The sequence below is a fragment of the Oncorhynchus clarkii genome, chromosome 12 (assembly GCF_045791955.1).
Source record: "Oncorhynchus clarkii lewisi isolate Uvic-CL-2024 chromosome 12, UVic_Ocla_1.0, whole genome shotgun sequence".
Taxonomy (NCBI): Eukaryota; Metazoa; Chordata; class Actinopteri; order Salmoniformes; family Salmonidae; genus Oncorhynchus; species Oncorhynchus clarkii.
Window position 1 is genome coordinate 11,845,401 of NC_092158.1, and position 14,559 is coordinate 11,859,959.

Sequence of the window (14,559 nt, forward strand, 5' to 3'; positions counted from 1 at the left end):
TCAGCCCAGCCCCCACCTTTAGCCCCCACCTCCCATCCCCAGCCCCCACCTCCCATTCCCCACCTACAGCTCCCATCCCCAGCTCCCAGGCCCCACCCCCAGCTCCCAGGCCCCACCTCCAGCCCCCACCCCCAGCTCCCATGCCCCACCTCCAGCTCCCATCCCCCACCCCACAACTCCAGCTCCCAGGCCCCACCTCCAGCCCACACCCCCAGCTCCCACCTACAGCACCCACCTCCCAACCCCCCAAATCCCGATTGTTAATTACCACTGCTGTCTCTGTGTTTTTGGGCAGGGTGTGTGTATGTGTGTTTATTACTTACCTTGAGGCGGTCGTTGGGAAGGGCCTGTGCTCCCTTCATGATAACTTCCTGAACCCTTTCTACTGACAGGTCAGTCCCTGCTGCTTCCAGACGCTGGCTGAAGAAACCTATCACCTGTGGGACACAGCGGCAACAGAAGAACAAGTCAGACATATTGTGTGTGTGTGTCTGTATATATATATGTATGTGGTGTGTTTGCTTGAGGGACCTGTGAGGTAAAGGTCTAAATACATGTATTTTCTGTGAAATGCCTTTACTTTCATCTAGGTTACTATGACAACTTTAAATGAAGGTGTCAATCATTTAAGACTAGGTTGTCATGAAACCGAGGAAGTGATTTGACACCATTGACTGTCAAGAGAATTTACGCTTCAATGAGTCTCGTTTCTGTACATGTATAATAACATATCGTTGAAGTGATTTAACTATCGTCTCCTCTCAGCTTGATAATTCATTTCATCCTCTGCTTTGGGTCGTCAGGCGAGTCTACCACTAACGTGTTGACACTAGGTCCAGTAGAAAACAATATCGCAACCAAGACTTAAAAATAGCTGATATTGGCACAAGATGGAGTGTTGGAACATAACAAAAAATGACAGTTAAAGAAAATGGACTAAATTCACTAATTCTACAGCACAACGGTAGAGTCATGTCTATAGTGTAAAAATGGACTAAATTCACTAATTCTACAGCACAACGGTAGAGTCATGTCTTTAGTGTAAAACTAACAAAATATTACTTTTTTTCTCTTTTCAAAAATCAATAATCACATTTTTGGGAGATTTTGAGTGCAGATGTTGAATTTTCTGTGTACCTGGACTAACTGTTGTGTCTGAGTATTCACTGATGCAGAGCATCTATTCAAATGATGGGGGGGGGTTATCACATCCTCTGTCCTTGTTTAATAACAACTAAGGAAACAAGGGCAGAGAAAGCAAGGATTGAGTGATACTAACGTTTTCCGGACAGACCATCTCTCTGTCTTGTGTGTTTCTCACATTTAACAGCTGATAAACGTATCATAGCAACAAAAATGTATCATAGCAACATGGAGTAGAAGATCAGGACTGCAGGTTGCCTAGCAGTTAGAGTGTTGGGCCAATAACGAAAGGTTGCTAGTTAGATTCCCCGAGCCGACAAGGTGAAAAATCTGTCGATGTGCCCTTGAGCAAGACACTAAACCTTAATTGCTCCTGCCAGAGTCCCAGAGAGACATCTCTAACAGGCTGCCAGAGTCCCAGAGAGACATCTCTAACAGGCTGCCAGAGTCCCAGAGAGACATCTCTAACAGGCTGCCAGAGTCCCAGAGAGACATCTCTAACAGGCTGCCAGAGTCCCAGAGAGACATCTCTAACAGGCAGCCAGAGTCCCAGAGAGACATCTCTAACAGGCTGCCAGAGTCCCAGAGAGACATCTCTAACAGGCTGCCAGAGTCCCAGAGATACATCTCTAACAGGCAGCCAGAGTCCCAGAGAGACATCTCTAACAGGCTGCCAGAGTCCCAGAGAGACATCTCTAACAGGCTGCCAGAGTCCCAGAGAGACATCTCTAACAGGCAGCCAGAGTCCCAGAGAGACATCTCTAACAGGCTGCCAGAAGCTATTAAGGAGCCTTTTGGACCTAGACTTGGCGCTCCCTCTGACACCGCCTGGTATAGAGGTCATGGGTGGCAGGAAGCTTGGACCCAGTGGTGTACTGGGCCGTACGCACTACCCTCTGTAGTGCTTTACGGCGGATGCCGAGCAGTTGCCATACCAGGCGGTGGTACAACCGGTCAGGATGCTCTCGATGGTGCAGCTGTAGAACTTAGTGAGGATCTGGGGACCCATACCAAATCTTTTCAGAGTTGTACTACGCTTCTTCTCATCTGACACTAGAATAGTAATCGACCCTCTGAGTATCTTTGCATCAGAAATTGAGGCGCGAAATTCTCTCCATCATGAAAATATATAATTTATTGTAAATCCCAAATCTTTGAAATGCTACAAAGCTTTTTCACAAAACGATTCTACTGGAAAGATTAGAGGCGTGCTAAAATTCAGCACAGCAGTGGAGGAGTTTCAATCCAAAATTGGCCATTGTTTTCAATGAGGATTTAGGAATTAATGTTTGAGTGTGTGTGTTTGCGTGCTGGCATTCGTGCTGTGTCTCTCTCTGTCTCACCGTGTCGAGGTTCTGCATGATGTCCTGGAAGGAAGGGTGTGTTCTGAACTGTTCGAAGAGCTCTCTCTTGTAGAGCAGGGCGTAGACCAGGTTAGGGTTGTGGTGTAGAGAGTTCGACAGACACGAGTTGATGATCTCCAGCATCATCCTAATCACCTCCTCGATCACATTCAGGTCCTGGGCCTAGAGAAGAGATAAACTATTAACATAGAGGTCCTGGGCCTAGAGAAGAGATAAACTATTAACATAGAGGTCCTGGGCCTAGAGAAGAGATAAACTATTAACATAGAGGTCCTGGGCCTAGAGAAGAGATAAACTATTAACAAAGAGGTCCTGTGGCTAGAGAAGAGATAAACTATTAACATAGAGGTCCTGGACCTAGAGAAGAGATAAACTATTAACATAGAAGTCCTGGGCCTAGAGAACAGATACACTATTAACATAGAGGTCCTGGGCCTAGAGAAGAGATAAACTATTAACAAAGAGGTCCTGGGGCTAGAGAAGAGATAAACTATTAACATAGAGGTCCTGGGGCTAGAGAAGAGATAAACTATTAACATAGAGGTCCTGGGCCTAGAGAAGAGATAAACTATTAACAAAGAGGTCCTGGGGCTAGAGAAGAGATAAACTATTAACATAGAGGTCCTGGACCTAGAGAAGAGATAAACTATTAACATAGAAGTCCTGGGCCTAGAGAACAGATACACTATTAACATATAGGTCCTGGGCCTAGAGAAGAGAAACTTAACATAGAGGCCCTGGGCCTAGAGAAGAGATAAACTATTAACATAGAAGTCCTGGGCCTAGAGAACAGATACACTATTAACATATAGGTCCTGGGCCTAGAGAAGAGAAACTTAACATAGAGGCCCTGGGCCTAGAGAAGAGATAAACTATTAACATAGAGGTCCTGGGCCTAGAGAAGAGATAAACTATTAACATAGTCCTGGGCCTAGAGAAGAGATAAACTATTAACATAGAGGTCCTGGGCCTAGAGAAGAGATAAACTATTAACAGAGGTCCTGGGCCTAGAGAAGAGATAAACTATTAACATAGAGGTCCTGGGCCTAGAGAAGAGATAAACTATTAACAGAGGTCCTGGGCCTAGACACAGAGAGAGAGAGAGAGAGAGAGATAGCAGAGGACATTTTACACACTTATAGGAAAATGTATGTGAAATACATGTTAAAAAAAAATGTCATTCTTGTCCTAAAAAGACACATAAGAGAGAAGAGAATGGAATTTAGGGTGGGTCTATGTAATCTAATAACCCTGATAAGGTGAACAACCCCTATACACAGGGTTCCTCAGGTTAAAGAGAAAGTGTGTTTTCTGAATGACTAGAATCAATGGTTTCCATTGGGCCTTAAATATAAAGTGACGGTGTGTGTGTTTGTGTGTGTGTGTGTGTGTGTGTGTGTGTGTGTGTGTGTGTGTACAGGGCAGCCTAGTAGTGGCTGGAGCCAGGGAGGAAGCTGGGGGCACCACTAAGTCCATAGGGGGCTGGACACGGACTAGGAAACAGGCAACACAGGGGCAGGCAGGCGAGCGGCAGGGCGGTTGTGTCATGTTGAGGGATAGCCATTGTGAAGTCTGCGTGGTTGAGATGTTATCTAACTCTATATAGACTGTCTGGAGTCTTTGGCCACGGACCAGACAGCACAACAGCACTCTGCTATGCAAAACAGGAACATATTATACCTGCCTGCCTACCTGAGGGAGGGGGAGATATATATATATATATATAGAGATAGATAGATATATAGATATATAGAGAGAGTGTGAGGGACTGGGAGGGAGACATCAAGAAAGAAGGAGGGAGAGAGAGAACGATAGAGAGGGGGAGAGATTGAGGGAGGGAGGGGAGAGAGGGGAGAGAGAGAAGGGGAGGAGGGAGGGAACAGAGCCCAGAGAGAAGGGGAGGAGGGAGGGAACAGAGCCCAGAGAGAAGGGGAGGAGGGAGGGAACAGAGCCCAGAGAGAAGGGGAGGAGGGAGGGAACAGAGCCCAGAGAGAAGGGGAGGAGGGAGGGAACAGAGCCCAGAGAGAAGGGGAGGAGGGAGGGAACAGAGCCCAGAGAGAAGGGGAGGAGGGAGGGAACAGAGCCCAGAGAGAAGGGGAGGAGGGAGGGAACAAAGCCCAGAGAGAAGGGGAGGAGGGAGGGAACAGAGCCCAGAGAGAAGGGGAGGAGGGAGGGAACAGAGCCCAGAGAGAAGGGGAGGAGGGAGGGAACAGAGCCCAGAGAGAAGGGGAGGAGGGAGGGAACAGAGCCCAGAGAGAAGGGGAGGAGGGAGGGAACAGAGCCCAGAGAGAAGGGGAGGAGGGAGGGAATAGAGCCCAGAGAGAAGGCGGAGGAGGGAGGGAACAGAGCCCAGAGAGAAGGGGAGGGAACAGAGCCCAGTGGCTCTATTACAGCCCTCCCTTCTTTACATCATGCTGTCGTTCACTCTCACTTTGCACAACCAACAATGTCTTTGTCCACGTCAGAGTTTCAAGGTACCCCGTTTGCTGAAGGTCAAGGTCAACATCTTGTCATGTTCTAACATCTAACCTCATCTAAACAATGTAAACATGCACCTTTGGCCTGAATACAAAAACATATGAATGATCAAGGAACACCAGACAAAAGGACATGGTGCTACATGTGAATTCACACGCCCCTTTTCACTCACAGGTCCAAAACAATCCAAACCAATTTCCTCACATCAAGAGAGAGAGGGGACATCTCTACTTTGGGACTCCACAGAGAAAGAGAGGGAGAGATAGAACGAGACAGAGAGAAAAAGTGGCAGGGTATCTGCATCCGCACGGGGCTGCCAGCCTGATGCTCGTCTACTGCCACTTCCCCTTCGAAACTAACAGTCTCCTTTTCCCTCCATCCCTTCCCACTGCTCGTCTACTTGCCATTTCCCCTCTCCCTACCTCTCCACTGCCTGTCTACTGTCATTTCCCCTCTCCCTACCTCTCCACTGCCTGTCTACTTGCCATTTCCCCTCTCCCTACCTCTCCACTGCTCGTCTACTTGCCATTTCCCCTCTCCCTACCTCTCCACTGCTCGTCTACTTGCCATTTCCCCTCTCCCTACCTCTCCACTGCCTGTCTACTGTCATTTCTTCCTCTCCCTACCTCTCCACTGCCTGTCTACTTGTCATTTCCCCTCTCCCTACCTCTCCACTGCCTGTCTACTTGTCATTTCCCCTCTCCCTACCTCTCCACTGCCTGTCTACTTGCCATTTCCACTCTCCCTACCTCTCCACTGCTCGTCTACTTGCCATTTCCCCTCTCCCTACCTCTCCACTGCCTGTCTACTTGCCATTTCTTCCTCTCCCTACCTCTCCACTGCCTGTCTACTTGTCATTTCCCCTCTCCCTACCTCTCCACTGCCTGTCTACTTGCCATTTCCCCTCTCCCTACCTCTCCACTGCTTGTCTACTTGCCATTTATCCTCCCTCTCTCTTCCTCCTTCCGTCTCTCTCTCTCCTACCCCTGCGGTTTAGCAGTGCTTATGTCATATTCCCATGGCTGAGAGGAAAGAGCATGGAACTCTATTCCCTTTACAGTTCACTACATTAGACCAGGGCCCCTAGTGCACTACTTTAGACCAGGGCCCCTAGTGCACTACTTTAGACCAGGGCCCCTAGTGCACTACTTTAGACCAGGGCCCCTAGTGCACTACTTTAGACCAGGGCTCCTAGTGCACTACTTTGGACCAGGGCCCCTAGTGCACTACTTTAGACCCGGGCCCCTATGGTTCTAGTCAAAACTAGTGCACTATAAAAGGGTAGGGTATAATAGGGTGCCACTGGGACGCTGATCATCATGTCTGTCTGCAGCAGGAGAGTGAGATCACTCCGCGTGCCTAAGACCAATGGCTTCTGAGACGCCAAGACAGAACCAGCCCACCAGCCGAGAGATGGAGACGGAGAGAGAGAAAGAGAGCGAGAGAGAAAGATGGAGAGGGGGGGAGAGAGAGAGAGGGGGAGAGGGGGAGAGAGAGAGAGAGAGAGAGAGAGAGAGAGAGAGAGAGAGGAGAAAGAGATGGGCACAACAATGGGCCTCTGGATCAAGTCACGGTATCTCTATACATTCAAATTGCCATCAATAAAATGCAATTATGTTCTTTGTCCGTAGCTTATGCCTGCCCATACCATAACCCCACCGCCACGGGGCACTCTGTTCACAATGTTGACATCAGCAAACCGCTCACACACACACGATGCCATACACACTGTCTGCCATCTGCCAGGTACAGTTGAAACTGGGATTCATCCGTGAAGAGCAGACTTCTCCAGCGTGTCAGTGGCCATCGAAGGTGCGTTGTTTGCCCACTGAAGTCATTTACGACCTCGAATTGCAGTCATGTCAAGACTATGGTGAGGACGACGAGCATGCAGATGAGCTTCCCAGACACTGTTTCATGACAGTTTGTGTAGAAATTCAGTTGTTCAAACCCTCAGTTTCATTAGTTGTCTGGATGGCTGGTCTCAGACCATTCCTCAGTTTCATTAGTTGCCTGGGTGGCTGGTCTCATTAGTTGTCTGGGTGGCTGGTCTCAAGACCATCCCGCAGGGGAAGAAACCGGATGTGGAGGTACTGGGCTGGCTTGGTTCCACATGCTCTGTAGCTGTGAGGCCGGTTGGACGTACTGCCAATTAACATTTAATTATCTGGCAACAGCTCTGGTGGACATTCCTGCAGACAGCATACCAATTGCACACTCCCTCAAAACTTGAGACATCTGTGGCATTGTGTTATGTGACAAAACTGCACATTTAAGAGTGGCGTTTGTGTCCCCAGCACAAGGTACACCTATGTAATGATCATGCTGTTTAATCAGCTTCTTGATATGTCACATCTGTCAAGTGGATGGTTTATCTTGGCAAAGGAGAAATGCTCACTAACAGGGATGCAAACACATTTCTGCACCAAATTTGAGGGGAAAAAGTTGTTTAATTTTTTAAATTTCACCCCTTTTTTCTCCCCAATTTTGTGGTATCAGTCTTGTCTCATCACTGCAACTCCCGTACGGACTCGGGAGAGGCGAAGGCCGAGAGCCTTGCGTCCTCCGAAACACAACCCAACCAAGCCGCACTGTTTCTTGACAGAATGCCCGCTTAACCCAGAAGCCAGCCGCACCAATGTGTTGGAGGAAACACCGTACACCTGGCGACCGTGTCAGCGTGCACTGCGCCCGGCCCGCCACAGGAGTCGCTAGTGCGCAATGAGACAAGGATATCCCTGCCGACCAAACCCTCCCCTAAAACCAGACAACGCTGGGCCAATTGTGCGCCGCCCCATGGGTCTCCCCGTCGCGGGTGGCTGCGACAGAGCCTGGACTCGAACCCAGAATCTCTAGTGGCACAGCTAGCACTGCAGTGCTTAGAAAAAAGCTTGTTGTGCATATGAAACGTTTCTGGGATCTTTTATTTCAGCTCTTGAAACATGGAGCCAACACTTCACATGGTGTGTTTCTATTTCTGTTCAGTATAGAAAGACCGGTCCATTCTGAGGACACAAATGGTAGATACACGAGGTGCAGACTGAATGGATAAATGGATAGTAGGTGTACATCGGTGGGTGGGTGTGTTTCTGGGTGTGTGCTGAACGATGGTAGCTCCCGGGCCTTAGGGCTGTGGGCTCCTAAGTAAGCCCTGCCAATATCTCCAGCACAGAACAGAGACAGAGATCCACGTCTGTCTGCTCCAGCCCAGGAGAAACGAGAAGGCCTGTGGTTGGGTTGAATAATGGTAGTTTAGCTAGATATCATGTGTGTTAGGAGGGGCAGCAGAGAAGTAGCTGCTACTCAGATAGCCACTGGCCCTGTTGCGTGGTGTGTTAAAGTACAGTACAGTTAGTGTGTATGAAAGGACAGGGGTGACAGCCTATGCTAACAGATAGCTGCTACTCTGCCTGGTGCTGTGCAGTACAGTACAGTTAATGTGTATGAAAGGGCAGGGGTGATAGCCTATGCTAACGCTAGCAGATAGCTGCTACTCTGCCTGGTGCTGTGCAGTACAGTACAGTTAATGTGTATGAAAGGACAGGGGTGACAGCCTATGCTAACGCTAGCAGATAGCTGCTACTCTGCCTGGTGCTGTGCAGTACAGTACAGTTAATGTGTATGAAAGGACAGGGGTGACAGCCTATGCTAACGCTAGCAGATAGCTGCTACTCTGCCTGGTGCTGTGCAGTACAGTACAGTTAATGTGTATGAAAGGACAGGGGTGACAGCCTATGCTAACGCTAGCAGATAGCTGCTAGCTATCTGCTAGCATGTGACACACTGTGTTGTGTCACATGTGACACACTGTGTGACACACTGTGTTGTTGTTTTTGTCGCCAGGTCGCAGTTTTATCTTGGCCAGGTCGCAGTTGTAAATTTTCCAACAATTGTTTACAGACAGATTATTTCACTTATAATTCATTGTACCACAATTCCAGTGGGTCAGAAGTTTACATACACTAAGTTGACTGTGCCTTTAAACAGCTTGGAAAATTCCAGAAAATTATGTCATGGCTTTAGAAGCTTCTGATAGGCTAATTGACATCATTTGAGTCAATTGGAGGTGTACCTGTGCCTCTTTGCTTGGCATTATGGGAAAATCAAAAGAAATATTGAGACTTCCACAAGTCTGGTTCATCATTGAGAGAAATATCCAAATGCCTGAAGGTACCACATTCATCTGTACAAACAATAGTACACAAGTATAAACACCATGGGACCACACAGCCTTTATACCGCTCAGGAAGGAGACGCGTTCTGTCTCCTAGAGATGAACGTACTTTGGTGTGAAAAGTGCAAATCAATCACAGAACAACAGCAAAGGACCTTGTGAAGATGCTGGAGAAAACAGGTACAAAAGTATCTCTATCCACAGTAAAACGAGTCCTATATCAACATAACCTGAAAGGCCGCTCAGCAAGGAAGAAGCCACTGCTCCAAAACCGTCATAATAAAGCCAGACTACGGTTTGCAGCTGGACATGGGGACAAAGATTGTACATTTGGGAGAAATGACCTCTGGTCTGATGAAACAAAAATAGAACTGTTTGACCATCGTTATGTTTGGAGGAGAAACCACCTTTCTCCTCCAAACATAACGATGGTCAAACAGTTCTATTTTTGTCGAAGAACACCATCCCAACCGTGAAGCACGGGTGTGGCAGCATCATGTTGTCGGGGTGCTTTGCTGCAGGAGGGACTGGTGCACTTCACAAAACAGATGGCATCATGAGGAGGGACAATTATGTGGATCTATTTTTTATTTATTTATTTATTTATTTTTTATTTCACCTTTATTTAACCAGGTAGGCAAGTTGAGAACAAGTTCTCATTTACAATTGCGACCTGGCCAAGATAAAGCAAAGCAGTTCGACACATACAACGACACAGAGTTACACATGGAGTAAAACAAACATACAGTCAATAATACAGTATAAACAAGTCTATATACGATGTGAGCAAATGAGGTGAGATAAGGGAGGTAAAGGCAAAAAGGCCATGGTGGCAAAGTAGATACAATATAGCAAGTAAAACACTGGAATGTCTCTATATTGAAGCAACATCTCAAGACATCAGTTAAAGCTTGGTTGCAAAATGGACAATGACCCCAAGCATACTTCCAAAGTTGTGGTAAAATAGCTTAAGGACAACAAAGTCAAGGTATTGGAGTGGCCATCACAAAGCCCTGACCTCAATCCTATAGAACATTTGTGGGCAATACTGAAAAAGCATGTGCGAGCAAGGAGGCCTACAAACCTGACTCAGTTACACCAGCTCTGTCAGGAGGAATGGGCCAAAATTCACTCAACTCATTGTGGGAAGCTTATGGAAGGATACCAATTTAATTTAGAGGCAATGCTACCAAATACTATTATTCTGACATTTCACATTCTTAAAATAAAGTGGTGATCCTAACTGACCAAAGACAGGGAATTTGTACTAGGATTAAATGTCAGGAATTGTGAAAAACTGAGTTTAAATTTATTTGGCTAAGGTGTATGTATAGATGTGTGTATGTATGTGTGTGTAGAGAGACAGAGAGAGATAGCCCTGTTTAGTGATTTCCCATGACTACAAATCAGACAATATGAAGCGAAACACAGAGGATGAAAAGGTTTCTTTAAAACAGCTACTCGCTGGGGATGACAGAATAATAACGTCTCCTTTTGATATTGGTTGTGCTTCTCACTGCGACCGGTTCTACTGACAGCGTCTATAAGAAACAGGTGTTGGTGACATGCGGTTGCTGATTAATCTACCATAGTATAGTCTACTTCTTCACATCATGAGTAAGCATTTCACGCTAAGGTCTCTACACCTGTTGTATTCAGCATTTCACGCTAAGGTCTCTACACCTGTTGTATTCAGCATTTCACGCTAAGGTCTCTACACCTGTTGTATTCAGAATTTCACGCTAAGGTCTCTACACCTGTTGTATTCAGAATTTCACGCTAAGGTCTCTACACCTGTTGTATTCAGCATTTCACACTAAGGTCTCTACACCTGTTGTATTCAGTATTTCACACTAAGGTCTCTACACCTGTTGTATTCAGCATTTCACGATAAGGTCTCTACACCTGTTGTATTCAGCATTTCACGGTAAGGTCTCTACACCGGTTGTATTCGGCATTTCACGGTAAGGTCTCTACACCTGTTGTATTCAGAATTTTACGCTAAGGTCTCTACACCTGTTGTATTCAGCATTTCACGCTAAGGTCTCTACACCTGTTGTATTCAGCATTTCACACTAAGGTCTCTACACCTGTTGTATTCAGCATTTCACGGTAAGGTCTCTACACCTGTTGTATTCGGCATTTCACGGTAAGGTCTCTACACCTGTTGTATTCGGCATTTCACGGTAAGGTCTCTACACCTGTTGTATTCGGCATTTCACGGTAAGGTCTCTACACCTGTTGTATTCGGCATTTCACGGTAAGGTCTCTACACCTGTTGTATTCGGCATTTCACGGTAAGGTCTCTACACCTGTTGTATTCGGCATTTCACGGTAAGGTCTCTACACCTGTTGTATTCAGCATTTCACGGTAAGGTCTCTACACCTGTTGTATTCAGCTACCATAGTATAGCCTACTTCTCCACATCATGAGTAAGCATTTCACGCTAAGGTCTCTACACCTGTTGTATTCAGCATTTCACGCTAAGGTCTCTACACCTGTTGTATTCAGCATTTCACGCTAAGGTCTCTACACCTGTTGTATTCAGCATTTCACGCTAAGGTCTCTACACCTGTTGTATTCAGCATTTCACGCTAAGGTCTCTACATCTGTTGTATTCAGCATTTCACACTAAGGTCTCTACACCTGTTGTATTCAGAATTTCACGCTAAGATCTCTACACCTGTTGTATTCAGCATTTCACGGTAAGGTCTCTACACCTGTTGTATTCAGCATTTCACGGTAAGGTCTCTACACCTGTTGCATTCAGCATTTCACGGTAAGGTCTCTACACCTGTTGTATTCAGCATTTCACGCTAAGGTCTCTACACCTGTTGTATTCAGCATTTCACGGTAAGGTCTCTACACCTGTTGTATCCAGCATTTCACACTAAGGTCTCTACACCTGTTGTATTCAGCATTTCAGAAGAAATCAACTGTGGGAGCAATTATTAGGAAATGAAAGACATACAAGACCACTGATAATCTCCCTCGATCTGGGGCTCCACGCAAGATCTCACCCCGTGGGGTCAAAATGATCACAAGAACGGTGAGCAAAAATCCCAGAACCACACGGGGGATCTAGTGAATGACCTGCAGAGAGCTGGGACCAAAGTAACAAAGCCTACCATCAGTAACACACTACACCGCCAGGGACTCAAATCCTGCAGTGCCAGACGTGTCCCCCTGGTTAAGCCAGTACATGTCCAGGCCCGTCTGAAGTTTGCTAGAGAGCATTTGGATGATCCAGAAGAAGATTGGGAGAAGGAAAGAAAGAATGGGACGATGTATCGTGAGATTTTGAGTGAAAACCTCCTTCCATCAGCAAGGGCATTGAAGATGAAACGTGGCTGGGTCTTTCAGCATGACAATGATCCCAAACACACCGCCCGGGCAACGAAGGAGTGGCTTCGTAAGAAGCATTTCAAGGTCCTGGATTGACCTAGCCAGTCTCCAGATCTCAACCCCATAGAAAATCTTTGGAGGGAGTTGAAAGTCCGTGATGCCCAGCAACAGCCCCAAAACATCACTGCTCTAGAGGAGATCTGCATGGAGGAATGGGCCAAAATACCAGCAACAGTGTGTGAAAACCTTGTGAAGACTTACAGAAAATGTTTGACCTCTGTCATTGCCAACAAAGGGTATATAACAAAGTATTGAGAGAAACTTTTGTTATTGACCAAATATTTATTTTCCACCATAATTTGCAAATAAATTCATAAATGTGTTGATTTGTGTGATTTATGTGATTTTCTGGATTTTCTTCTTCTCATTTTGTCTGTCATAGTTGAAGTGTACCTATGATGAAAATTACCCCACTGTATATCATTTCATTTTATAAATAAGTAATTTCATTTTATAAATATATGACATTTCATTTTATAAATATAAGTCATTTCATTTCATAAATATATGACATTTCATTTGAAAAATATATGTTATTTCATTTTCCGTCGCCTGTTTTCTAGGTAGTGTGACAGAAGAGAATAGAGGAGGAGAAGGGAGGAGAGAGGACAATAGGTTATAGATGTTGATGTTGTGTGAGACGTGAGAGAGGTCCAGACCAGACGCATCACCAGCAGGTCTGTCTGTCTGTCTGTCTGTCTAATAAAGATTGATGGGGTGTCTGGGAGCTGAGGTGCTTTCTGCATTGCAAATGGCACCCTATTCCCTATATAGTGCAGTACTAGGCCTCTGGTCAAAAGTAGTGCACTATTTAGGGAATAGTGTGGAGGTGGCCCGACAGGCCTGGACTCCCAAGGGTTAGGTGATAATTGGTCTAGCTGAAGAAGGGGATGAGGAGCAGAGGGGAGAGACGAGGACAGGACACACCGGTAGCATTTGACGGTCAAGAGTACTTAGCATCTCTGAACACAGTGCCGACCGTAATTTGCAAACCAATTATACATGTAGAGACGGACAAACATTTGGGCAGTCAGAAGCCCACCGGCTGGTAATCCCTAAAACATACTGCGCCAAACAAATGGTGAAGGAACGGCAGACAGTCACGTGGTGTGATGTGTTTTCTCCTTAATGAGATTAGCCCACTGCACACCAGGGAATCCAGGTCAGATGCAAATGTGCAAGCTCGATGTCTGTGTGACTGTGTGCGTGTCTGTGAGTGCGTGTGTGTGTGTGTGAGTGCGTGTCTGTGTGTGTGCGTGTCTGTGTGCACGTGTGTCTGTGCGCGAGCGTGTCTGTGTGCGCGCGTGTCTGTGCGCGCGCGTGTCTGTGTGCCCGCGTGTCTGTGCGCGTGTGTGTGTAAACTAGACTGTGTGTGGGAGACATGCTAGGCTGATTAAATTAGAGGTGCCTCAGTCTCGCCCCATATGAAATGAAGCAGAGGCTTTTTTTTATATCAAGTCACCCACACCAACCCCCCTCCCCTCCTCACTTCTGTCCTCCTCTGTCTAGCCACATGTCCCCCCCTCCTCTCCCCCCTGTCTACTCTCCTCTTCCCCTCCTGCTTTGTGATTTCTCCCTCTTGCAGGGTAATTCAGCCAGAGACAGTTGTGCTTCACTAACACTGTCAGAGTGCACTGCACCACCCAGACAGTCACAAGACAACCTGTCACAGACAGTCACAAGACAACCTGTCACAGACAGCCACAAGACAACCTGTCACAGACAGCCACAAGACAACCTGTCACAGACAGTCACAAGACAACCTGTCACAGACAGTCACAAGACAACCTGTCACAGACAGTCACAAGACAACCTGTCACAGACAGTCACAAGACAACCTGTCACAGACAGTCACAAGACAACCTGTCACAGACAGCCAACAGGGACTGTATTTACATGACCACCATCCAGACAGTCACAAGACAACCTGTCACAGACAGTCACAAGACAACCTGTCACAGACAGCCAACAGGGACTGTATTTACATGACCACC

General features: G+C 46.7%; 1 protein-coding gene across 1 annotated transcript in view; it reads right to left on the minus strand.

Annotated features, from left to right (window-relative positions):
* Positions 1-14,559, minus strand: part of LOC139422710 (dymeclin) — a 216,526-nt gene that overhangs the window by 16,000 nt on the left and 185,967 nt on the right. The window contains exons 15-16 of the mRNA XM_071173985.1: positions 2,487-2,669; positions 324-437 (exon numbers count right to left, since the gene is read on the minus strand). Of these exons, the coding sequence (XP_071030086.1) occupies positions 324-437; positions 2,487-2,669 (297 nt within the window). The remainder of the gene's footprint in view (positions 1-323; positions 438-2,486; positions 2,670-14,559) is intronic.